This window comes from Acanthochromis polyacanthus, chromosome 1 (genome assembly GCF_021347895.1).
Source record: "Acanthochromis polyacanthus isolate Apoly-LR-REF ecotype Palm Island chromosome 1, KAUST_Apoly_ChrSc, whole genome shotgun sequence".
NCBI lineage: Eukaryota > Metazoa > Chordata > Actinopteri > Pomacentridae > Acanthochromis > Acanthochromis polyacanthus.
In genome coordinates this window covers 4,124,484-4,151,475 of record NC_067113.1, presented here as the reverse complement: position 1 = coordinate 4,151,475, position 26,992 = coordinate 4,124,484, and the positions used below count along the sequence as shown (strand labels likewise).

Below are 26,992 nucleotides of genomic sequence, written 5' to 3'. Positions count from 1 at the left end.
TTAGTCAGAGGCATAGTTTCGCAATCTACCTATCTGTGCTTTTCTTCTGGTGGTCTTCTCTGTAATTGAGCATCTAAAAGACAATATTTGCTGTTCGCTTCATTTAAGTTTACTTTTTTGCTGTTTTTTTCTGACATCTTCAAAAATGAGGATTGGATCTACAGTTAATATTTCAGATGATGTTGCCCCGTACGGAGGGAAAAGTGCCTTTACCCAGTTGGAGCACAACATAGTGGCAGGATATCTTATTACTGCAGGTAACTAATTGTCACAGTGTGTCAGTGATATTTCTGTGCTTTGTGCTCTTCATGTGTAGTATTGCTTGCTATTGTGGTATTTTAAAATAACCTGCATCTTGTCACTGTATATACTCTGCAAAGCCAACAAATGAGTGTCAACAGTGATCTGAAAGGAAATGTTGAAATTCAAAGTACTGTTGTGGGAACTAACAAAACATGAAGGTATGTGCTTAAACATTGGGTGTAAGCACTCACTCTTGTATTTACTTACCAGTCAAAAGCAGCTGGTATTTTTGTTTTATTGTATGGTTTCCTACAATATATATTTCATATACCCTGTCATCTGACATAGTATTGAATACTACAATTACTGGTAAACTAAATTTACAACAGTTACAATTCCATACTTCGTTGAGCTCTAAGAGAATTAAGTAAAGACATACAGGGGACATGGGGCATTAAATAGTAATTGTTACATATGCAAAAATTAATCCAACTAACATTTTGTTTGTTTGTTTGTTTGTTTGTTTGTTTTGTTCTAAAACTGTTCTGGGTGCATTACCATACAACATTTTGGTAATCAGTTTTCAGTGGAGAATTTTTTGATTTTCACTTCCCAGAATGTTCTTCTGAAAGGTGTTTTTTTAAACATGAAATATGTATATGTTTGTTGATAACCTTTTAAATCTTTAGTAACAACATAGTTAGAGCATTGTGCCCTAACATTTCTGCTGTCATTCCTATTGTTTTCAGGCTTTAGAAAATCTAGAACGTCATTGGAGACTTTAACCAACTGCTGGTCTTTTCAGAAGCACGTATTGTCTTGAACAACAAGTTCACAAAACGAAAAAGCTTCCTTACACTTGGAAAGACCACGCATGTCATGGTAGTTTTGAGTTTCCAGTGACTCCTTTAACTAATTTTCCATGATGGAATCATAGAAAAACATGCATCTTTGTCATAAAGAAACAATCACGCATTTTTCTTCTTTGATAGATTTATTATAGGTCCTCTGGAAATAAGAAAAAATCTGCAAGGTTAAAAATACACACACAACAACTTAAATTATCAGCTTTGGTGATGTAAAAAGCTGTCTTGATCAAATTTTCTTCTTGTGAGTGATTACGATTGACTATAGCCACTGACTCCTCCAAGATAGTTTAATTTGGGCCGATTTGATACATTAATTAGTGTGGCAATCAGAAGGGGTTGCGTGAAGTATTACCTACAGTATGGTTGTCAGTCTGCCCCCATTTGACATGGCACATACTGCTGTGGATGACAGCATCAACACAAAACATATTTTAGCCACTGGAAAAAAATGAGAGGGACCCAAGTGGAAGAGTGAGGTTACAGAGAGAAGAGATCAAGAAGGTGGAGGATTTTAAGTACTTAGGGTCAACAGTGCAGAGCAATGGAGAGTGTGGAAAAGAGGTGAAGAAGCGTGTACAGGCAGGCTGGAACGGCTGGAGAAAAGTGTCAGGTGTGATGTGTGATAGAAGAGTTTCAGCTAAAATGAAAGGAAAGGTTTACAAAACTGTGGTGAGACCAGCCATGTTGTTTGGTCTGGAGACAGTGTCCCTGAGGAAAAGACAGGAGGCAGAGCTGGAGGTAGCAGAAGTGAAGATGCTGAGGTTCTCTTTGGGAGTGACCAGGATGGATAGAATCAGGAATGAGTACATCAGAGGGACAGCACATGTTAGAGGCTTTGGAGATAAAGTCAGAAAGGCCAGACTGAGATGGTTCGGACATGTCCAGAGGAGAGAGAGTGAATATATTGGTAGAAGGATGCTGAGTTTCCCACTGCCAGGCAGGAGGTCTAGAGGAAGACCAAAGAGGAGGTTTATGGATGTGGTTAAAGAGGACATGAAGGTAGTTGGTGTGAGAGAAGAGGATGTAGAAGACAGGGTTAGATGGAGGCAATTGATTCGCTGTGGCGACCCCTGAAGGGAAAAGCCGAAAGGAAAAGAAGAAAAAGAAGGAAAAAAGAAGTCCCAGTTAGAATAGTGTCATGGCTTTTTATTTGTTTGTTGTTGGGGTTTTTTTTTATAGAATAAGGTGTAATCTAACATTAGGATAATATATTTATTTTTTGTATTGCATTAAAAATAATATTCAGTTTTACCTTCTCATCAGCTAACTCTTTCTGATGAGAAACTGAAACTATGTGCTCTCTTAGAAGATACAAGACAATATATATATACACACGTGGACAAAATTGTTGGTACCCCTCAGTTAAAGAAGGAAAAACCCACAATTCTCACTGAAATCACTTGAAACTCACAAAAGTAACAATAAATAAAAATTGATTGAAAATTAAATAATCAAAATCAGCCATCACTTTTGAATTGTTGATTAACATAATTATTTAAAAAAACAAACTAATGAAATAGGGCTGGACAAAAATGATGGTACCCATAACTTAATATTTTGTTGCACAACCTTTTGAGGCAATCACTGCAATTAAACGATTTCTGTATTTGTCAATGAGCGTTCTGCAGCTGTCAACAGGTATTTTGGCCCACTCCTCATGAGCAAACAGCTCCAGTTGTCTCAGGTTTGATGGGTGTCTTCTCCAAATGGCATGTTTCAGCTCCTTCCACATATGTTCAATGGGATTCAGATCTGGGCTCATAGAAGGCCACTTTAGAATAGTCCAACGCTTTTCTCTCAGCCATTCTTGGGTGTTTTTGGCTGTGTGTTTTGGATCGTTGTCCTGTTGGAAGACCCATGACTTGCGGCTGAGACCAAGCTTTCTGACACTAGGCAGCACATTTCTCTCCAGAATGCCTTGATAGTCTTCAGATTTCATCGTACCTTGCACACTTTCAAGACACCCTGTGCCAGATGCAGCAAAGCAGCCCCAAAACATTACTGAGCCTCCTCCATGTTTCACCGTAGGGACAGTGGTCTTTTCTTCGTATGCTTGGTTTTTGAGTCTATGAACATAGAGTTGATGTGCCTTACCAAAAAGCTCCAGTTTGGTCTCATCTGTCCAAAGGACATTCTCCCAGAAGCTTTGTGGCTTGTCAACATGCATTTTTGCAAATTCCAGTCTGGCTTTTTTATGAGTTTTTTTCAGCAGTGGTGTCCTCCTTGGTCGTCTCCCATGAAGTCCACTTTGGCTCAAACAACGACGAATGGTGCGATCTGACACTGATGTACCTTGGCCTTGGAGTTCACCTTTAATTTCTTTGGAGGTTGCTCTGGGCTCTTTGGATACAATTCCAACGATCCGTCTCTTCAATTTGTCATCAATTTTCCTCTTGCGGCCACGTCCAGGGAGGTTGGCTACTGTCCCGTGGGTCTTGAACTTCTGAATAATATGAGCCACTGTTGTCACAGGAACTTCAAGCTGTTTAGAGATGGTCTTATAGCCTTTACCTTTAAGAGGTTTGTCTATCATTTTTTTTCGGATGTCCTGGGACAATTCTCTCCTTCGCTTTCTGTTGTCCATGTTCAGTGTGGTACACACCTTTTCACCAAACAGCAGGGTGACTACTTGTCTCCCTTTAAATAGGCAGACTGACTGATTATGAGTTTGGAAACACCTGTGATGTCAATTAAATGACACACCTGAGTTAATCATGTCACTCTGGTCAAATAGTTTTCAATCTTTTATAGAGGTACCATCATTTTTGTCCAGGCCTGTTTCATTAGTTTGTTTTTTTAAATAATTGTGTTAATCAACAATTCAAAAGTAATGGCTGTTTTTGATTATTTAATTTTCAATAAATTTTTATTTATTGTTACTTTTGTGAGTTTCAAGTGATTTCAGTGAGAATTGTGGGTTTTTCCTTCTTTAACTGAGGGGTACCAACAATTTTGTCCACGTGTGTATATATATATATATATATATATATATATATATATATATAGCCAAAAGTATTTGTTCACCTGCCTTGACTCGCATATGAACTGAAGTGACATCCCATTCCTAATCCATAGGGTTCAATATGATGTCAGGCCACCCTTTGCAGCTATAACGGCTTCAACTCTTCTGGGAAGGCTGTCCACAAGGTTTAGGAATATGTTTATGGGAATTTTTGACCATTCTTCCAGAAGCACATTTGTGAGGTCACACACTGATGTTGTACCAGAAGGCCTGGCTCTCAGTCTCCACTCTAATTCATCCCAAACGCGTTCTATCAGGCTGAGGCCAGGACTCTGTGCAGGCCAGTCAAGTTCATCCACACCAGACTCTGTCATCATGTCTTTATGGACCTTGCTTTGTGCACTGGTGCACAGTCATGTTGGAAGAGGAAGGAGACAGCTCCAAACTGTTCCCACAAAGTTGGGAGCATGGAATTGTCCAAAATGTCTTGGTATGCTGAAGCATTCAGAGTTCCTTTCACTGGAACAAACGGGCCAAGCCCAGCTCCTGAAAAACAACCCCACACCATAATCCCCCCTCCACCAAACTTTACACTTGGCACAATGCAGTCCGACAAGTATCGTTCTCCTGGCAACCGCCAAACACAGACTCAATTGGTCACTCCAGAGAAGGCGTCTCCACTGCTCTGGAGTCCAGTGGCGGCGTGCTTTACACCACTGCATCCCACGCTTTGCATTGCACTTGGTGATGTATGGCTTGGATGCAGCTGCTCGGCCATGGAAACCCATTCCATGAAGCTCTCTGCGCACTGTTCTTGAGCTAATCTGAAGGCCACATGAAGTTTGAAGGTCTGTAGCGATTGACTCTGCAGAAAGTTGGTGACCTCTTGGCACTATGCGCCTCAGCATCCGCAGACCCCGCTTCGTCAGTTTACGTGGCCTACCACTTCATGGCTGAGTTGCTGTCGTTCCCACACACTTCCACTTTCTTATAATACAGCTGACAGTAGACTGTGGAATATTTGTTGCACAGGTGGCATCCTATCACAGCTGGAATTCACTGAGCTCCTGAGAGCGACCCATTCTTTCATAAATGTTTGTAAAAGCAGTCTGCATGGCTAGGTGCTTCATTTTATACACCTGTGGCCATGGAAGTGACTGGAACACCTGATTCTGATCATTTGGATGGGTGAGCGAATACTTTTGGCAATATAGTGTACATATCGAGACAATGACAAACCAGCAGTCTGCATGGCTAGGTGCTTCATTTTATACACCTGTGGCCATGGAAGTGACTGGAACACCTGATTCTGATCATTTGGATGGGTGAGCGAATACTTTTGGCAATATAGTGTACATATCGAGACAATGACAAACCAGCCATTCATTTACTGTTTGTTAATTTTCTTTGAAGTGGGGTTGTGTGTATTATATTGTTTTAAATGTTAGTCTAAAGCTGAACTAAATCCATGGTGGATGTTTATTGACAATAGTGTGGTTTGAATGTTAAATTTGTGCGATCTAGGATCTTTAAGACAGTGAAATATTAAGCACAGTAGGAAAGATGTTAACCCTTCAGCCCTTTAGCTTTTTTTGGTCAGCTGAACGAGTCTGAGTCTAAAAACTGGAGCGCAGTGGCTCTAATTTATTTATTTATTTTTTTTACTATGACCTCTTTTCAAAACCCAAAACACTAGTTTTGATTGGACATACATTGTTGTCATATGAATATCTCCAGGTTGTCTTTTCTTCACTGTTTCATCTTTATCTTTTACTCGATGTTGCATTTACTTCTTGAATAATTGAATAAATCTTTTTCACTGGCATTTTATAACTTGGCCAATCGTCTTTGTTTGTAATCCTGAAATGAACATTTTAAATAACAGACATATTTTTTGTCATATCAGGAATAACATAGGTAGTACTAATAACATTACTGAGGTCTCTGTTTCAGCAGTTATTCAAATGAAATACAGCAAACAATAATGTTTGTATAACAACTGTCTTTAAAGTAAAATATCTGCTTTGATAAAGGTCTATGACCAACATCGTTTTTCGTTTCTCCTTCTCCCTTTATTTGTGTTGCAAGTGGTCAGCCCATTGAATATCACATGTTAGTTTAAGTATCTTTAACATTTAGATTAAAACATGCATAAAGAGGCAAATCAGAGAAAGTTAATTTTAATATTGGGAATTCCACTTCTTTGATATTGATAATTATCATTGATAATGTCCCTTTCTAATCTACTAGTGTAACTGCAGCATAAAGTACTTATCTCTTTTCTTATCTCCACATTTTGTTTAGAAATGTTCCATGTCTATTACCACACACAGGGTAACACTATGCTGTTTTTCTCCTTCTAGGTGTCATCAGTTTAACAAGCAACATCGTGGTGCTGCTAATGTTCGTGAAGTTTAAGGAGCTCCGCACAGCCACTAACTTCATAATAATCAACCTAGCTTTTACTGACATTGGAGTGGCTGGCATCGGCTACCCCATGTCAGCTGCCTCAGACATCCATGGCAGTTGGAAATTTGGCTACACTGGTTGTCAGGTGGGTAGAACATAAGGTGTCTTAACATTTACGGAACAGTAGACCAAACTTTTGCACCAACTGGAATGTCCTCACTTGCATAAATTAGAATTTTTAATACTAATGACCCACGCCATCAAATTCTGTGTAAGATGAGAACCTTGCACTCATTAAGATCAACTCTGAACCACAATGCATTGTGAGTATACAGTAATTGTGAATACATCTCTGTGTTATATCATTTAAATGGCAAATCCTTCAAAATTGTATTACCTTACAGTAATTGAATTAGTTCTGAGTTAAACAACAGTATTTGATCTTATTTAAAATTCAGTGTGTCAAAGTCTATTTTTTTTTCAATACTTTGTATGTTTACCATTTGGTTTTGATTGTTGATAAAAGGAAATACTCTATTTGTCGACTTAGAAATTATGCAGTTATTAAGAAGTGACACAATATGGAATTATTTGACATTTCTGTGCCATTGTGCAAGTGTCTACTCACTTCTGTTGTATATTTACCTCCGCCAAGGAGGTTATGTGACACCCGGCATTTGTGTGTCCATCTGTCTGTCTGTCTGTCTGTCTGTTAGCAAGATAACTCAAAAACGCCTGGGCAGATTCATATGAAATTTTGAGGGGATGTAGACTATGGTAAGAGGAAGAGCTGATTTAATTTTGGTGGCAATCCGGAAAGGATCCTGGATTCGGGATCACTTTGAATTTTTTAGTATGTTTTAGTATGTGGTCCAAAATATGACAAAAACATCATAGGTTAGTATGTCGTCCAACAAATTGGAACAAGGTGTCCAGATAGCTCAACTGGTTAAGAAGATGATTTGTAAACAGAACTGTGTCAGAGATGCAGGTTTGATTCCAGCTCATGATCCTTTACTGCATGGGTTTCCTGTTTTTCTCTCTATCCTTGGTGGAGGTCTGCACTCTCTGAGTGCTTTTCTAGTATAAGCTGTTTTATCCTTCTCTATGCTCATGATCTATAAAAGAAGAATGCTGCATTTGCATTATGAACCTCCCAAATGTAAGACAATACATGACAAATGTTTACAAGTAAAAATTAGAATTTCTCCCAAAATTGTTGTTCTCCATGTGTTCTCAAATCTAGTTTTCATGTTGCAGTTGGACCTCAATTAAACTCAAGTTTATCTACCTTTTATTACAGAGGTTGAAATCTTTTTCTTACTTCTCTCCTCTTCGGACACTTCTGTGTGATTTTGGTAGTGTGTTGTAGCTCATTATCATGTTAAAATAACACTCTTCCACAGACTGTGAATCATCTTGTCAGACAGTATTTTGGTATATCTTCAGGCACAATATAGCAAACTGTACTTATTGTCAGACTATTTTTGATAGGTTTGCCTGTTTTCTGAGCCCAATAAACATGTCACACTAGCTAATGTTACTTAGTCTGAGCTGCCTTAAGAAAAAACCTGTGAGCCGACTGCTGCACATTCATTTCAGCTGCTGTATTGCAGTGGGTTACGTGTTTGGATTCCTTTGGCAGATTATGATTTTATCCCTCAGTCCTTAATATTGCACAGTAATATTGAGCCACATGAGGCTAATCTACAGTGAAAAGGAGGGCTATGTCCCTCTGCTACAAGTGATTAGTACAGTATTAACACACATCCCCTCTTTGTGTTTTCGTGACAAAGGTTTCTGAATGACTGTCTTTTGGGACAGTCAAAATGTTATTCTCCACTACATCAGAAAGCATAGTTCAGTGTCAGATGTCCACATAAGAAAATGAATAGTAATTTTATCCCAAATATCATCTATTTTTCAGTAAACCTCACCTTAGTCATACAATAGACTCTTTGATTGTTGGTCGTGTTTATCTAATCTTTCATTACAGTTGATACACTAGCCTGCATGATAGTCCATATTGTGCTTCAGTGTGTGCCAATTTTGTGACCAATCATTGTTTGCAGTAAAAAAAAAATTCAAACTAGACTGGATTTCTATATCAATTTCTGTTAAAAACAATAACAGAATTTTGCCAAAAACATGAACAAGCATGACAGCCAAGTTTAACTCTCTACTCTTGTGATTGAAGGTTTTTTTAACCTTTAACTTAACTTGGTTATACATCTTCTATACAGATATAAGTCATCTTAGCTATATTGACACAGCTATCAAAATCACCTATAGCAGGCAGAAGTTACAACTGAAAGTATCTAGCACTCATTTCTGAAACAGGCTAAAAAAAAAAAAAAAAGAAATCCCATCACCGGTGGTGCACAGAACATTCACCAAACAAAGGAAATTGCTTTTGCTGGCTGACACAACAAAATGGGCTAAGATAATGAATTTTTTTAAGCAGCGCATGCTGAAGACAGCACCCTGGGGAAAGAAACAGAAAGCAGGTATTTTGTCATGTTACATGCTATGTACAAAGAACCAACTCAGTGAACTAACTAAAGAAATAAATGTTTTGTTAACATTGCCATTTCAGTGCTATAGCCCTGTTGCAGGTTTGACCATTACCCCGGTTTAACTGTCAAACGTAGTGCACAAACTTAGAAAATTACAAAAAATTTCTCTAAAGTCCTAAAAATGGTCATCAATTTTGACTGTAAATGGATAAAGCAAACATAGAAATAAGCTAATTTTCTTCTAGACCACTCAATATTACAGAATACAAAGCGCATACTATTTGATAGCTGTCCAGTAAATCAGATTTATTGAATACTCTATTCTAAACAAACAATGAACGACAAAATGAACCTAATCCAACAGGTGACAAGTGCTCGAAACAAGGAGGAGAGAGCAGGAACCAGTACAGATCCAGTTAGGTGTGGGAATTTCATTAACTAAATTGCAGCCATTTGACAGCAAATTCCCAAGATGGCTTTTGTTAGCAGTCCACTGATTCCAAATTGTAACACTACATTGTTTTCATTACTTCTGGGTTTATCAGTAGGATATTTGCTCTCACCATCAAATTAAAAACAGCTTTGATTCACTACATTGAAAATACATGCCTCACACACTGAAAAAAGGAATTGTTGGACCAATTTATTAGGTTGATCCAAAATAAGAAGTACTAAGTAATAGTAATGCGATTGTCTGTGGAAGTTGGCTTGACAATAACGAATGTCCCATTCAGCGATAACAGGTATCACGATGGCGGGTAGCAACTTAGTCTGTGTATTTAAATCATTGCATTCCTTTGAAATAAATAGGCTGTATCACTGTAACTGAATTTTAAGGAAAGTTAGTTTAAAGTTTCTGTTTTTTCCAGATTATATAATCCTCTGTACTCTGTAATCCCCAACAAAATTGTGATTTCTTTTGGTTGAGTTGCAGTTGAAAATCCTAAAAAAATATGGATGTCATGAAGTCAGATGCAAAAAAACCTAACAGAGCAGTAAAGCAAAAAGTCATACTTTTGTAGAAATTAGAATACTGGTTTCAAGGGACAAACTAATTTCAAGTTGATAAAATTGACAAACGTAAACTGCCATGACCAAAGCAAAAAGATCAATGAGTCGAAACTGTGATGTATTTCAAATACAGCATAAATACACTTTTTACGTCACAATAGGAACTCAATGTAAGTAATTACTGCAATTGAAATATTTTATTTTCAGTACTTTTTATGTGCACCTTCATTTTTAATGACAGACTCAATCCACATCTGATGTTTCGCCATTCGTTAAAGAATATTTTTTTTCAGGTGCTGTTTGCTGGAAGGGCTGTGTTGCTGTAATTTTTCTCTTTAAAACACAAATATTCTGTTCCAAAGCACACTACCAAAGTAATCACACAGGGAGTTTCTAGAGAAGAACAAATGAAATACTATGACCTGACCAAGTAAATAACCTGACTTGAATTCATCACATACAGTATATAAACTCTACTAGTCAAAAGTTTTAAAACGCCTCAATTTTTCATTTTTTAAAAAATTGAAATTCAAGTAGTTCAAGTCCAATGAAAAGCTTGAAAGGGGACAGAGGTAAGTGATGTACTGACAGAAGTTAAAAAAAGGTAAGGTTATACAAGACTTAAAAAATAAAGTACATTTCAGAATTATACGAAAAGCCCTTTTTCAGGAAACAAGAAATAGGTTAACAACCTAAAACTGTTCTGCAGCAATGGAGGTTGATCAAGCCTCTGTTGCTAAAAAATCCTACAGGTGTCCCAACTTTTCTTGATTACTTACAACCTCCTCTGTCTGCATAAAAAGTGTTGGAACACACCGTGGCACCATACGCTCGAAAATATTATTTGAACAATACTGTACTGCAGAAAGTAGTGTGTTGCTACAAAAAACAGTAAGAAAAAGGCAATTAACAATAGGAGAGAGACAGACCATCATAACACTTAAAAATGTAGGTCTTTCCTGCAGAGAAATTGTGAAGAAAGTCAACGTGTTGCTGAGTACAGTTATCTTCACCATCAAAAGGCAGTCAGAAACTGGGGGAAACTGACAGAAAGAGGTCTGGAAGACCCAAAGCCACAATAGAATCAGATGACAAGCTTTCTGAGAGTCAACAGCTTGGTGATAGGAGCTCACAGGACAACAGCTTCAAGCACAGCTCAATAGTGGTCATAGTAAGTAAGTCTCAGTTTCAACTGTAAAGAGAAGACTTGGAGTTGCAGGTTTGACAGGTTGAGTTGCAAGATTTTTGTACGCTGTCGAGTAGGTGAAAGGGTGGTTCCTGTGTGTGCCCGGTCTGGGGCTGTTTTGCTGGATCCAGGGTCGGTGACTTGTACAGAGTGGGAGGAACCCAAAACCCAAAACAGCTACCACAGCATTCTGCAGTGACATGCAGTACGCTATGGTATGCACCTAGTTGGTCAGGGGTTCATGCTACCACAAGATAATGATCCAAAACGTAAGCCCAAGCTATAACAGAACTTTTATTTCAGAGTACAATGATACATTAACATGCATAATTTCCAATTTAAAAAATGGAAAAAGTGGGGTGTTCTAAAACTTTTGAACAGTAGTGTGTATCTCTCTAGAGACAGAAAGACAGACAGACAGATACACAGCCTTGCCAAAAAAAAAAAAAAAAGTTGCCACTTGGACCTAACTAAGCAAGTAGGTGAGAGCCTTCCACTGGACAGTTACTGCAGTGATGAATACGTCTCAGCAGGCAACAGCTTATTTAACCCTAGAAAAGAAAAGAAAACAATTAAGGAGATTTCTGAAACTACTAAAATCAGGTGAAGAACTGTCCAACACGCTATTAAAACCTGGAAGGATAGTGATCAACCATCATCTTCGAGGAACAAATGTGGTCGGTCATGTGGTCTGATGAGTCCACATTTACCTTGTTCCAAAAGGATGAGCGCATCACAGTAAGAAGAGAGGCAGATGAAGTGATTCACTCATCATGTCTAATGTCTTAAAGCCTGTGGGGGTTGGAGTTATCATCTGGGGTTAGTCAGGTTTAGCAAAGAGGAGCACTACCTAAATATACTGAATGACCAAGTCTTTTCCATCAATGAGTTTTTCTTCCCTGATGGCACGGGCATATTCCACGATGATAATTACAGGCTTCATGGGGCTCACATTGTGAATGAGTGGTTCAGGGAGCATTAGACATCATTTTCCGACATGGATTGCCCTCCACAGAGTCCAGACCTCAGTGCCATTGAGAATTGTTGGGATGTGCTGGAGACTTTGTGCAGCAGTCCAACTCACCCGTCACAATTCAAAATCTTGGTGAAAAATTAAAGCATCTCTGGCCAGAAACAAATGCTGTGACATTGCAGAAGCTTATTGAAATGATATGCCACAGTGAATGAGTGTCACACTCAAAGCTAAAAGCAGTTCAACAAAATATTAGAGTGTACAACTTTTTTTTTTTTGGCCGGGCAGTGTAGATAGATAGATAGATAGATAGATAGATAGATGGCCTATTCACTAAAAGGAAATGTACATTTCTGTGTGTTTCTTTGTTTCATTGTCTCCAGATCTATGCAGCTCTTAACATCTTCTTTGGCATGGCCAGTATTGGCCTGCTTACTGTGGTGGCCATCGATCGCTACCTGACCATCTGCAGACCAGGCATAGGTATTCGTTTACAGATTCTCTGTTTTTTGTGTATGCATGTGCAGTTGAACAGATTACAATATATACACTGCTCAAAAAATTAAAGGAACACTTTTTAATCTAAGTATTGCATCAAATCAGTGAAACATGTGGGATACTGATCTGCTCGAGTAAGTAACTGAGGGGCTTTTTAGTCAGTTTCAGCTGCTTTGGTGTTCATAAAATTAACAACAGATGCACTAGAGGGGTAACAATGAGACAACCCCCAAAACAGGAATGAGTTTACAGGTGAAGGCCACTGACATTTTTTCCTTCAAAATGTTTTCAGACTGTTTTTCACTAGTTTTGCATTTGGCTAGGGTAAGTGTCACTTCTGGTAGCATGAGGCGATACCTGGACCCTACATAGGTTGCACAGACAGTCCAACTCCTCCAGGATGGCACATCAATGCGTGCCATTGCCAGAAGGTTTGCTGTGTCTCCCAGCACATTCTCAAGCGCATGGTGGAGATTCCAGGAGACAGGCAGTTAGTCTGGGAGAGCTTGACAGGGCTGTCGAAGGTCCTCAACCGATCAGCAGGACAGGTATCTGCTCCATTTTGCAAGGAGGAACAGGATGAGCACTGCAATAGCTCTACAAAATGACATCCAGCAGACCACTGGTGTGAATGTCTCTGATCAAACAATCAGAAAGAGATTTAATGAGAGTGGTCTGAGGGCCCAGCGTCCTCTAGTGTCCGCTGTGCTCGCTGACTGGCACCGTGGAGCTCGGCTGGCAACACAGGAATTTGCAAGTCCACCACTGGTGCCCTTTGCTTTTCACAGATGAGAGCAGGTTTACCCTGAGCGCCTGTGACAGACATGAAAGGGTCTGGAGAAGCCATGGAGAACGTTATGCTGCCTGTAACATTGTTCAGCATGACCGGTTTGGTGGGGGGTCAGTGATGGTGTGGGGAGGCATATCCACGGAGGGACGCACAGACCTCTACAGGCTGGACAATGGCATTCTGACTGCCATTAGGCATCAGGATGAAATCCTTTGACCCATTGTCAGACCCTACATTGGTGCAGTGGTCCTGGATTCCTTCTGGTGCACGACAATGGCCAGTCTTATGTGGTAAGAGAACTCATGCAGTTCCTGGAGGATGAAGGAACTGATACCATTAGCTGGCCCCCGTGCTCACCTGACCTGAATCCAATAGAACACCTTTGGAACATTATGTTTTGTTCCATCCGACACCACCAGGTTGCTCCTCACCCCGAAGTTCCACATAATGCGATCGCGCCGCGCCGCGCAACGGAACGAAGCGCCGCTGTCTTGCTCCGAAAGTCAAAGCACACAGCAAGCGCAGCGCAGCGGCGCACCGTCCGGATGGGGAGGGCTGCTCCTCAGAGAGGCTCTCGTGTGAACAGCGATATCATGCGATAAAAACGCATGATATAAGCAGAAAATAAATAAACCACACCTCATTTCGCTTCTACAAGGTCGCTCTGCTTGACCCAGCCACATTGCTCTGTGATTTATAGTACTTCTAGCATGGTTGAGCACATGATTTATGTTTTGATCTCAAATGAGTGCTTTTCTTTATCCAATAGTTAATTTTGTATGGTTTATTCTATATAAAAACGGTAATTTCTCTTCGCCCATGGCGTCATGTTGTATCTGGGACCCTGTTAACCTGATGCTCGTGCCTCCGGAGGTGTAATAACAACATACAGGAAAAAATTTACGTCTGAGAGGTCGTGCATTGTGTTTTATTTTGAAAGTTCCGGTTTAACTTCCTGTCTGGTGCTTTCTCAACGACAGTGAATTTACGAGGTTTTGAAGCGGCGGCGCAGAAAATAGACCTGAAGCGAATCTCCAGCGCCATGGCGCGCGCCAGCGCTTCAGAGACGCGGCGCTGGCGCTCCGCAGCGTGTGCAGTGGGAATTGTCTGATAGGAGAGAATGGGTTCTAAGTGCTGCGCAGTACGATTCAAGAGCGCGGCGCTGCGCGGCGCGGCAGTTTCGCGTTATGTGGGATTTAGGGGTTAGACTGTCCAGGAGCTCAGCGATGCCCTGGTCCAGTTCTGGGAGGAGATACCCCAGGACACCATCTGTTGTCTCATTCAGAGCTTGTCCCGGCATCGTCAGTCATGCTTACAAGCACATGGAGGCCATACAAACTACTGAATACCATTTTGAGTTGCTGCCAAGGAATTTCAGCAAGATGGACTAGCCTGCCACATCAGTTTTTCACTTTGATTTTGGGGTGTCTTGAATTTAGCCCTCCTGGGGGGTTGACGTGCACATTCCTAAAACATTATCCAGTCCATATCAATGCTAATATCCAGTTTGTTTTTTCCCCGTATTGAAATATGATGTATTTTCAAAGTGTTCCTTTAATTTTTTTTGAGCAGTGTATATACTCACCATTTCTTCATTAGGTACAGTTGTTCAATTCCTTGTTAACACAAATAGCTAATCAGTCAATCACATGGCTGCAACTCAATGCATTTATGCATGTAGACAAGGTGAAGACACACTAAAGTTCAAACCGAGCATCAAAATGGGGAGGAAAGAGGATTTAAATTACTTTGTATGTGGCATGGTTGTTGGTGCCAGTTGGGCTGGTATGAGTATTTCAGAAACTGCTGATCTACTGGGATTTTCATGTACAAATGTACGTGGCTATTTCCAGCAGGATATTGCACCATGTCACAAAGCTCAGATCATCTCAACCTGGTTTCTTGAACTTGACAATTAGTTCAATGGAGTCCAATGGCCTCCACAGTCACCAGATCTAAATCCTGTAGAGCACCTTTGGGATGTGGTGGAACAGGAGATTGGCATCATGGATGTGCAGCCAACAAACCTGCAGCAACTATGGGAAGGAAAGTTTCCAACACCTTGTTGAAAGCATGATGAAAGTACAGCCATGGCCATAAGTTTGGACACAAGCACCATGACGCTTGTGAATATTAGAAAATACCACAAAATTGTCACTTACAATACAGTACACAACTCCTGAGAACTATATTAAGTTTCATATTTAAAAAAAAACATCAAAAGAGTTTGGTGTCATTTTGTTATTCTTACCAAATTCGGTTGTGAAAGTACTGCATTTTTTTGTTATTTTCTTCTAATATTATGTTTTGGGAACAAAGTTGTTCCAATTGTTGGAATTTATTGATAATATTATATCCCTTGTTGATTTGTTGACTAATTAAACTGGTGCTGTCAAAAAATATTAGTTATGTTCTGTAATAGACATCAAAACCGACATAGTAAGTCATGCTGTGTCCAAACTTATGGCCATGGCTATAATTTTCCCCTGATAAAAATAGCACTAGCATTACTATGCTAAACTGCTGGAGAATGATCTGGTCATGACATTTATAAACATACGTACCTGTCAACAGTAGTGGAAACGCACACAAAAGGAGGGAGGAAGAGAGCCCATGCATCTCAGCACTTGACCTGTAACCACATGAGTGTGAGCTGGCTAATAGCATGCACATAAACGCTATGAGAGAGAGGACACCGACCACAATCAACCTGGAGTGGGGTGCGCCACACAAACAAACTAGGGGCGCACAAGCGAGGTACACACCAGTGGCTCTGCAGCACAAATTAAATGTCCTAAGCATATTATCAATGAGACCACACCAGTGAAACATGGCGGGAGCAAACAGACATGTTGCAGACAGACCTGCACATGGAAGTGATGCAGATGAGAGCACAGAGGAAGAAATAGTGGGAGGACCGCAGCTTAAATACTCATCCCCACTGAATGATTGGCTACCAGTGGCACAGCACTAAATGAGGCAGCATGAAGAAACATAAATGCTGCTACATACATATATATTAGGGCTGGGCAAGTAAAATCATTTTTAGCTGTTAAAACAATAATTAACCCTGACAGTTGTTTTATTGTGTGTTAATGCAGTTATTTTTATTATTGCTGTCATTATTTTGAAAGTCTGCTGCTGTCTGGCTCTGAATACACATACAGACAAACCATGAATTACAGGAGGGCTGGATGCTGATCAGTACTCAGATTCAGAAAACTTACTGGCTTGCTATGGGTGTCATCACATCTCATCCAGTGGAGGGAGGCTTCCACAGACTGGTTGAATGCAGTGTGTGGAAGAAGTAGAGATAAACAAAAACAAGACCAGCTAATAAATGCAGAAACATTTTTCTTTTATCAGAGAGCAACAGAAACGGTCTATATTCAATAACGAGTGTCCTTGTTATGGCATGTGTCCACCTCGTCAGCTTTTCCTGCATGTAAATGCACCACATCTAAAAATCATTCACTTGGTGGGCGGTTACTAGCAGGCCACTATGTGGTCACATGACAGCGCTTATGTCAGGATCCCATTCCAACTCCTGCCCTGTTGTTCCTTCCTGTCTCTCTCTCTCTCCCGGCCGCTCGCCCTCTGGATGACAGCTGAGTGCTGCATGAGCTTCAGCTGGGAGTAATCAGCCAATTCTGTTCACCTGCTTCCCTCCTCTGTATAAAGGCCCTCTGCTCCCCTCAGTGGTTGCGGGAGCATTAAGTTACAAACCCATATGCTGTCCTTGACTGCCATTCATGGATTTCCCCTTTTGGACTTTTCAGTTTGTGGATTTGCCCCTTGGACTCTGCTGTTTTTTGGACTTGCCTGCAGCTAGTTCATTCCTATTAGGGGAAGTTTATCACTGGTGTGTGAGTACCTGTCCTTTGTGTTATTTCAGCGGTTTGGTTTTGGCTTCCCCACCTCAGTCCTGTATAGTTACATTGTAGGTTTTGGTTCTGTTTAATAAACTCCCTTCCCCTTCACATCTGTTGTCTGGGATTGGGTTCTCCAAACCCTTATTTGTAACCGCTTACTTATATATAGCATTGTTTGTGTGTGCAGACACTCTATTTCTCTCTCACACAAACACACTGACAGGGCAATAAGAAATATGTCTGCAGGGCTCCAGTAGCATTTCCAACTTCCGCAGTTTGTCCATTTCAGCTGTAGTTGCCATGGTAATCTTGGTGTTGTGTCTGTTGAGGATATCCCTTAGTGGCTGTTAATTTTTGCAGATGCTTTTTATCATGTCCAGAGTCAAATTCCATCTGGTTGGAATGTCTTGTATAATCTACTCCTTTTGTCCATCTTCAGTTTGTTGTTGCTCTAATTCTGCTGCACGTGCTGGACTGTGTGTGGCCCACAACTTTTCTGTATTTGGCCAGGACATTGTCAAATGCACTGTTCTACTGTGACACAACGCTGGAGGCTTGTTTGAAAGGCAGATGTCTTACAGCAGCGATCATATTTCTTGCACTATCTGTGGAAAGTGTGCTGACCTTATTTGAAACGCTCCACTGTTGTGCAACATGAACAAAATGTTCCACACACTTCAGCAAAATGTCTGTTTTCATTACAGTCATAGCATGTGAATGCAGCTCCCACTGTTCATCAGTATAATGCACTGCAACTCCAAGGTAATTATGATTACCCAGTGATGTCCAGTTGTCTTCAGTGAGAGCAGCAGTTGGGGCACAATGTAACGCTGTCGCCTTTGTAGTCCTCTCCTTTTCATACAACTCATGTATTCTTCTTGTGATGGTGTGTCGTGAGGAAGGCTATTGGTACGTGTCCACAGGATCTGTCAATTTTCCACATCCCATTCATTGTCTATGTGAAACGCATCATGTCCCATGCTGGCTGTGTTGTGGTGTGTTTCAAGCTGTGTTGCAGTCTCCTCATAGCTGCCTGCAGCTCATTTGCATAAAGTAGACTTGACTCCTACTGTCACTGTCCTTGGTTACCCCCCCCCCATTTTCTGCCGTCTACTCCTCTGCTGTGGGTGTGTTTTCCCTGGAGGCCAAGTTCTTAGTACACTACCAGTCAAGTAGGCGAGCAGTTGAGAATCGGCCTCGGGCACACACAGTACAGATGGTTAAGACATTTGACTGCCGGCATGATGGCGAGATTCTTGTGAATAGTCCAAATCACAAAGAGCCTCTCACCTTCCTCCAGTCAGTTTCTGTCAGTGTTGCCAACTTGGTGACTTTCTCGCTAAGTCTGGCAACTTTCTGAAGCCTCCTGGCTTTTTTTTTTTTTTTTTTTTGTCAAAAGCGGCTAATCTAGCGACTTTTTCTTCTGTTTTGGAGACTCTGACCTTCTGTAGTTACTATGCTCAATGAGCAGCAGGTGCTGCTGTGCGCTCATCCCCTTCACAAAGCACAGGCAGTCAGTGTAGTAACCCCACAGCAGTCCCACTGTTTGATTAGAGGAGACCCACATCACTCCACGGCCAGACAGCAGACAAATCGCGCATGCGCAAAGTCGCTGCAGACCTCCTCCTGGATTACAGAGTGGGATGTAAATGAAAATGTTTCTTCACTGTCAAACGAAAATACATCACTGCATTTAGCCTGTAATCCAAAAACATATTTTGGGAGTTTTATACTCATGTTTTGTCTCTCCCACAACATTATTCCTCTCTCCTACAATGTTGATTACAATTCCATGCAAACTTGGAAATATGCAAATTAGGGGGCGACATCATTTAGTGACTTCTAGCGACTTTTAGGACAGCCAATGGCTACTTTTCTTACTGAGGAGTTGGCAACACTGGTTTCTGCATTCCTTGAAGGCTAGCTTGATAGTCTGTTGGAGAGACTTGTTTGGGCTTGGAATTCAAATCAGGAATTTGTGTTGTTTGATTCAAGTAGCAGTGGAATAGAAATACAGCACTATGCACATGAAATCGGGGTGAGAATTCAAGAGCTGTGAAAAAATGAAGAGGGAGTCTGAATAACAAAGCAATTTTAAAAAGAATATTTACAAATTAGGGATCACAAAAAATGAAATGGAGAATAATAAAAGTATTAGGCGAGGGTAATGCAGTGATTAGATAATTGATTGAAGCTTACAAACAGATAAACATGAAAACTATCTTGTTATACCAGGGTCACAAAAACAATGTTTGAGACCGTGGACACTAGGATGCTAATCACTCCCACATATTCTGCACACATGGAAAATTCAAGTAATGTAGATCAACCTTGAAGGAATCCTGGGATATGAAGTCGCTAAAGATGTCAGGGTCCTGTAATTTGGTGAAATAAGAGGATATCACAGTGAAAAGGGGTATCTGTGTAAAAACAAACATATATATATATTCATTGTTTGTAAAGAAAAGAAAAAAGCAATTACAGAGAAGTGGTGTTAATCTGAACCTGCAGGTCTCAAACAAAAGACACACAGATGACAAACACGAGAACAGCAGAAACCACCAGACTTTCCTTACAGTCCTTGGTCATGTACATGCCATTTCTCTTTCCAGAGCAGAAAATGACTGGGAAATCATACAACTCCCTTATTCTGGCAGCATGGCTTAATGCTGTGTTCTGGTCCTCCATGCCTATCGTGGGTTGGGCTGGGTATGCCCCTGACCCCACTGGAGCAACATGCACTATCAACTGGAGACAGAATGATGCGTGAGTCTCCACAAATTTTTACATGCTTAATAACACTAAAATTACATATCGTACTAAGTAAATTAATCATTATTAAAGACTAAAGAAACACTATGACTGCCTTAACTAATTTCTGTAACTTGTGACTGGATTGTTGTAACAAGTATTTTCTGTTCGCTTCCCAAAGGTTTAAGTCTGTCTGTCACCAAATCACAGGAAATAAATACTGATCAAAATAACCCAGAAATAACATAAAACATCTTAACTGGCTACTTCGTTCAATAAGACGGCCCAAATTGTTCACATACGGGCAATGTCCATCCTTTCTGCTCCGTCTGATTTTCTTCCATGTCTCTGTGGCAGTGATAATAGTGGGAGCTTTATGTTTTCACACAACAACCTAGTGCAGGAGCTCGGGTTCAGCTAGTTGCGGGTGCAGATCCAGCTGGTGATAGCAAATATTCAAACCAGAACTTTGAAGTCCAAAGTGGAGAAGGGTTCATTGTGAACAGCTGTTTAACATGGGTTAGTCAGGTTTGATCTTGAGTTGCTCAAAGCTGAAAAGTCTAGATCATTGTGACCTACGGCCATCCAATTCTTGTAAATATGATATGTCAGAAGGCCCGCACAGAATTTCTCCAAATTCGCCTTAGAGGTTAATTTGGCATTTTCAGCATGATCAACAACTTGATTTGTTTCTGGAGGCATACACCTGCAAGGCAGCGTTTTTTTTTTTTTGTTGTTTTGTTGTTTTTTTTGTTTAAACTAAATGTACAATATCAGATTTTGCTGCTCAGATGTAAAGAATGTCTTGGCATAAGCCCTTTATCAGTAAATGTGAGCTCTGACAACCTTAATTTTCAGAGCAGTCACCTATGCGATTTACCGCAGCGTTGTCGGCAAAACTAGAACAAAAAGCATACATATCTACCAGAACAGCACATATATTTGCCACACTGTTTTAAAGGCAGCTTGATTATCAATAAATGTAATAAAGTTAATAGTAAGGCAGTTACAGTAAGACAATCCAGTAATTCCCCTCCATGAATAGTACTCCAGTGGAAAATGTATTATAGTGAATACTATGTAGTGTGGTAATGTATGTCATATATATAGTGAAAATATGCATGTGCATGTGGTGCAGATATTTGTTTTCTAAGATTAGAATGTAAACATGCAGCCGATTTCATGATACTATATCTAAATGTCAACACAGTAAGAATATACTGTATCTAATTTGAATTATTAGTCTTGTCAACAACACTGTTAGTTATAACAATGACTAATACATGTTGCCAACATTAAGATAAAACACAATCCAGTGCATTATTGTGTATGGAGACACTTAACTACTACTGCTTTTCCTTCACAGCTCCTTCATCTCCTACACTATGGCAGTGATTGCTGTGAACTTTGTGGTTCCTCTCTCTGTCATGTTCTACTGCTACTACAATGTGTCAGTCACTGTCAGGAGATATAAAACCAACAATTGCCTGGACAGTATCAACATTGACTGGTCGGACCAGATGGATGTTACCAAGGTAAAAACTGTACAATTTTCAGGCCACCTCTGCTGTCATTGAGTCAGAGTGCCAAGTGGGTAGGGGTTCGTTCCCCACTGTCGTTTAATATTCTTATTATTATAAGTAGAATAATCAGTGTTTTTACTCGATGTAGTGCTGAGAAATTCCATCTATTGTCCATACACCGCTTAATCCTCATTAGGGTCGCCAGGTGGGTGGATGGGGGTGGTGGGGCAACGGGGACTGGAGCGTATCCCAGCTGACTTGGGCGAAGGCAGGGGACACCCTGGACACATCACCAGTCTGTCACAGGGCTACATATTGAGACAATCACACTCACACCTACGGTCAATTTAGAATAATCGATTAACCTCAGCATATCTTTGGACTGTGGGAGGAAGCCGGAGTACCCGGAGAGAACCCACACATGCACAGGGAGAACATGCAAACTCCATGCAGAAAGTTTGACACATTCAGTGGATGTCCTAGTTGCATCTCCAAAAATGACAATGTGGAAAAGCCTTTTCTTTTAATTTTGATGCTCATGGCTTAAACCTCATGAAAATTTAAAATCCAGTATCTCAAACCATTACAGTGTTTCCTATAATGAATAATAATAAAAAAAAACGGATTTACAATACAAAAATGTCCAATGTCTAGAAAGCATGTTCATTTATATTTGCAGTTAGGGCTCCTTTACGACAAAATTACTGTATCAATGTGCCATGGCATGGAGGCGCTCCACAGTTCTTAAAAGAACTTCTTTTTTTTTTTTTTTGAGAACCTCGTAAGGCTGCTTCCATCTCTCTTGCTTGCTCCTCCCACACTTGTCCCTTTTAGTCTATTTTCAATGAATAGGCTTTGATGCATGCACAGCAGTCTGTGAACAGCCAGTCTTTTCAGCAATCACTTTCTGTGGTCTATTCTCCTAGTGCAGGATGCTGATTGTCATCTTCTGGACAACTTACAAATCAGGAGTCTTCCCCATGATTGTGGTTGTGTCTACTTACCTAGACCGATAATAGTATTTGAAATGAACTATTGTAGTGTTTTGAAATATGGGATTTCCGATTTTGAAATATTTCGCTTTATGTATAATGATTTTAGAATATATCAAATCTTTACTTTAAGTAACTGATGGAAAATAAGAAGCTTCATCATGATGCTCAAATTTTTCCAGTTGCACTAGCATGTTGGACCTCTAGGGGACTTGGACAGCGAATGTATTGAAACCACTGATGAAGATGAGAGGAGTTGACAGAGGTGAAATGTTCTGTGCCTAAAAAAAAAAAAAAAAAAATTAACCCGTTTGTGCTGATGGCCAGCTCAGAAGAAGCTGGATGGACTTAACCCCACGTGCAGGAGATGGAGTCACGTGAGGTTGCTGTGCTGCTAGTGGTTCTCAGACTGGGAGCCACCACCACCCAGGACTTGTTAGATGACTGCAATTTTTTTTGTTTTAGCATGGCTTTTTTTTGTTGTTGTTGTTTTCTTACCCATATGTTTATCTCTACAATTGAACTCGCTTCTTCATATGCTAAACAGTATTCAGCCTATATTATGACTGCTGTGTTGCTATGTTTGTTGCCAATAGATGTCCATCATAATGATTGTCATGTTCCTGGTTGCCTGGTCTCCATACTCCATGGTGTGTCTCTGGGCATCATTTGGTGACCCCAAGACCATCCCTGCTCCCATGGCTATTATCGCTCCACTCTTTGCCAAGTCCTCCACCTTTTACAATCCCTGCATTTATGTTATTGCCAACAAAAAGTGAGTCATGTTTGCCTTTATGCTCTGAGGATGGAATATGTGTGCATACTTATAATGTGCTTGTGTTAAGTGGCATGAAAAAGGTTGTTTCTGTGTTCATAGAAGTTTCAGTAGAAATCCACTGGACTTCTCCCGTAGCTACTCAGACATTTCACATCTCATCCAAGGGGCTTCTTCAGTTCTAACTGACTAATGGGGCATTACAGAATATATCGAGCTCACATGGGCCCATGACCAATAACAACATTGCTCTTTAACTTCGTTGTATATTTTTTGCAGTGTGCTTTTATTGTGACCTATTGTCCTTTTGTTGTGACCTGTTGCGCTATGTTTTGCTGTAATGTTTTTATTGCTTGTTTTTTGCAGATGGAAATTAGCATTGCTGCTATAATCGGCATATTTACATCTATTGCTGTCTAAATATACAGTTCATTAATGTGCCCTGTCCCTATTGAATGAATGCATTAAATAAAGCCAGGACTCGCATGTCTCAAGGTGGGAATTGTTGTGAAACCATGTGGCCCACCAACAATGACAGTAAAGGAATGTCCATTTTCCTTCTTGTCCTGAGGAGTTTAGCACCAGTGTTGAGCCATGTGCTTGTGAAGCTGTTGTTTAGTCTTTCTTCTGTACAAGTCTTTGCACTCCTCGTTGCATTCGACTGTCTATACAATGCTGTTTCATTTCATTAACTGTGTCACGGTGGTACTACGTCTGAAGCGGACTTGTATGTTATGTTTGGAGAAAATACTTGTACTTCAAACCCAGTAACACTGTGAGACAAAAACTGGTACACCCCAAGGATAAAACACCCACATCCTATCAGAACGGTGTTGCATATGCAGTCCAGTGCAGAAAATTCAACTCCTCAGGACAAGACTCAGTCATCCACATGCATCTGAAGGATATGGAATATTTCTTTGAGGACAGCAATGTACACATTTTGGACAGAGGGCACAGATGGTTTGAGAGAGGAGTAAAGGAAGCCGTCGAAGTCAAACTAGAACAGCCACCTGCAAACAGTGGAGGGGGTCTGCAACACCACAGGTTTCTCCCCACAAAGTTTCATGATTGTTACTATCTGCAGTCACTCCTGACTTGGCAGATTCAAATCCGTGGTTGTGTCAACTGGCAGCTCCACCATCATGACTGCTGGTTTTGTTGGTGGACCACCTGGATTCATAACTATTCAAACCTTGACACATGTGAGTCCCGACTTGTTAATAGGCCATTTAACATGTGACCTGAAGTGACTATACAGTGCCTTGTGAAAGTATTTGTCCCCTTGAACTTTTCAACCTTTCGCCACATTTCAGGCTTCAAACATAAAGATATAAAATTTTAAATTTTTTGTCAAGAATCAACAACAATTGGGACACAATCGTGAAGTGGAATGAAATTTATTGGATATTTTAAACTTTTTTAACAAATAAAAACCTGAAAAGTGGGGCGTGCAATATTATTCGGCCCCCTTGCATTAATACTTTGTAGCGCCACCTTTTGCTGCAATTACAGCTGCAAGTCGCTTGGGGTATGTCTATCAGTTTTGCACATCCAGAGACTGAAATTCTTGCCCATTCTTCCTTGCAAAACAGCTGGAGCTCAGTGAGGTTGGATGGAGAGCGTTTGTGAACAGCAGTCTTCAGCTCTGCCCACAGATTCTGGATTGGATTCAGGTCTGGACTTTGACTTGGCCATTCTAACACCTGGATACGTTTATTTGTGAACCATTCCATTGTAGATTTGGCTTTATGTTTTGGATCATTGTCCTGTTGGAAGATAAATCTCCGTACCAGTCTCAGGTCTTTTGCAGACTCCAACAGGTTTTCTTCCAGAATGCTCCTGTATTTGGCTCCATTCATCTTCCCATCAATTTTAACCATCTTCCCTGTCCCTGCTGAAGAAAAGCAGGCCCAAACCATGAGGCTGCCACCACCATGTTTGGCAGTGGGGATGGTGTGTTCAGGGTGATGAGCTGTGTTGCTTTTACGCCAAAAATATCGTTTTGCATTGTGGCCAAAAAGTTCGATTTTGGTTTCATCTGACCAGAGCACCTTCTTCCACATGTTTGGTGTGTCTCCCAGGTGGCTTGTGGCAAACTTCAAACCAGACTTTTTATGGATATCTTTGAGAAATGGCTTTCTTCTTGCCACTCTTCCATAAAGGCCAGATTTATGAAGTGTACGACTGATTGTTGTCCTATGGACAGACTCTCCCGCCTCAGCTGTAGATCTCTGCAGTTCATCCAGAGTGATCATGGGCCTCTTGGCTGCATCTCTGATCAGTCTTCTCCTTGTTCGAGGTGAAAGTTTAGAGGGACGGCCGGGTCTTGGTAGATTTGCAATGGTCTGATACTCCTTCCATTTCAATATGATTGCTTGCACAGTGCTCCTTGAGATGTTTAAAGCTTGGGAAATCTTTTTGTATCCAAATCCGGCTTTAAACTTCTCCACAACAGTATCTGGGACCTGCCTGGTGTGTTCCTTGGTCTTCATGATGCTCTCTGCACTTTAAACAGAACCCTGAGACTATCACAGAGCAGGTGCATTTATACGGAGACTTGATTACACACAGGTGGATTCTATTTATCATCATCAGTCATTTAGGACAACATTGGATCATTCAGAGATCCTCACTGAACTTCTGGAGTGAGTTTGCTGCCCTGAAAGTAAAGGGGCCGAATAATATTGCACACCCCACTTTTCAGTTTTTTTTATTTGTTAAAAAAGTATAAAATATCCAATAAATTTCGTTCCACTTCACAACTGTGTCCCAATTGTTGTAGATTCTTGACAAAAAATTAAAATTTTATATCTTCATGTTTGAAGCCTGAAATGTGGCGAAAAGTTCAAGGGGGCCGAATACTTTCGCAAGGCACTGTATATTCTGAAAGTCCCCATTAGTCAGATTTTAAGAAGCTTTTTGGATGAGACATGAAGCATCTTCAGCAACCTACAAGAGAAGCCCAGTTGATTTCTACTGAAGCTCCAACAATTGCCATAACCTGGATGACAGTCTACATAGACCTACTGTTTCTGTTATTTTAATGTGCTAATTTTTCCTGTAGTTTCAGAAGAGCCATCATAGGAATGATTCGATGTCAAACCAGGCAGCGAATCACCATCAACACCCAGGTTCCCATGACAACCTCTCAGCAACCTCTCACCCACTGAGATGAGGTTTCTTCAGTATGACATAATATTAATATACTCGTGCATAAAGACCATCTATAGAATATTGCTATAATGATATAAGATTAATTACTGTTGATGTGTATCTATTGAATAACCTGATGAATTGTTGAGTTTACTGTGTAAACTCCACTTGCTGTTATATTGTTGTAATTGTTTGTAGTCCAGTTGATTCAATAACAAAATTACAATAAAAACCTTTTTGTGTATGGACTGCATTCTTCAACTGCTTGACAGGCTTATATCACGTACTTGGAAAAGGCCAAAGTACTCTCATATGCTCTACGCTTTTAAGGGGGAAATTAAAAGTGTATGTTTTTAGCATTGGTTGGGCCAAAATATATTACAAAAATGCTTTGTCTAAAGTCTAATTTTTAAAAAGTTGTTTAAACCGCAGATAACAAATGACAAACTTATTTTCTGATTTCTAC

The 26,992-nt window shown here is 40.3% G+C and overlaps 1 protein-coding gene across 1 annotated transcript; it reads left to right on the top strand.

The window, feature by feature from the left end:
* On the top strand, window positions 1-26,770 carry rrh (retinal pigment epithelium-derived rhodopsin homolog). The gene is made up of 7 exons (XM_051947071.1): window positions 1-257; window positions 6,438-6,628; window positions 12,553-12,652; window positions 19,942-20,095; window positions 21,447-21,615; window positions 23,192-23,370; window positions 26,438-26,770. Exons 1-7 carry the CDS (start codon window positions 146-148, stop codon window positions 26,541-26,543), a joined length of 1,011 nt encoding a protein of 336 aa, XP_051803031.1. The 5' UTR covers window positions 1-145; the 3' UTR covers window positions 26,544-26,770.
* Window positions 26,771-26,992: the final 222 nt, after the last annotated feature.

What these genes read in the sequence shown, in the direction of transcription:
- rrh (XM_051947071.1), top strand. Translation starts at nt 146, where the DNA reads ATGAGGATTGGATCTACAGTTAATATTTCAGATGATGTTGCCCCGTAC. An exon ending in CATCTGCAGACCAGGCATAG is followed by an intron (nt 12,653 to 19,941) that starts GTATTCGTTTAC and finishes TTCTCTTTCCAG; the next exon opens with AGCAGAAAATGACTGGGAAA. An exon ending in AACTGGAGACAGAATGATGC is followed by an intron (nt 20,096 to 21,446) that starts GTGAGTCTCCAC and finishes TTTCCTTCACAG; the next exon opens with CTCCTTCATCTCCTACACTA.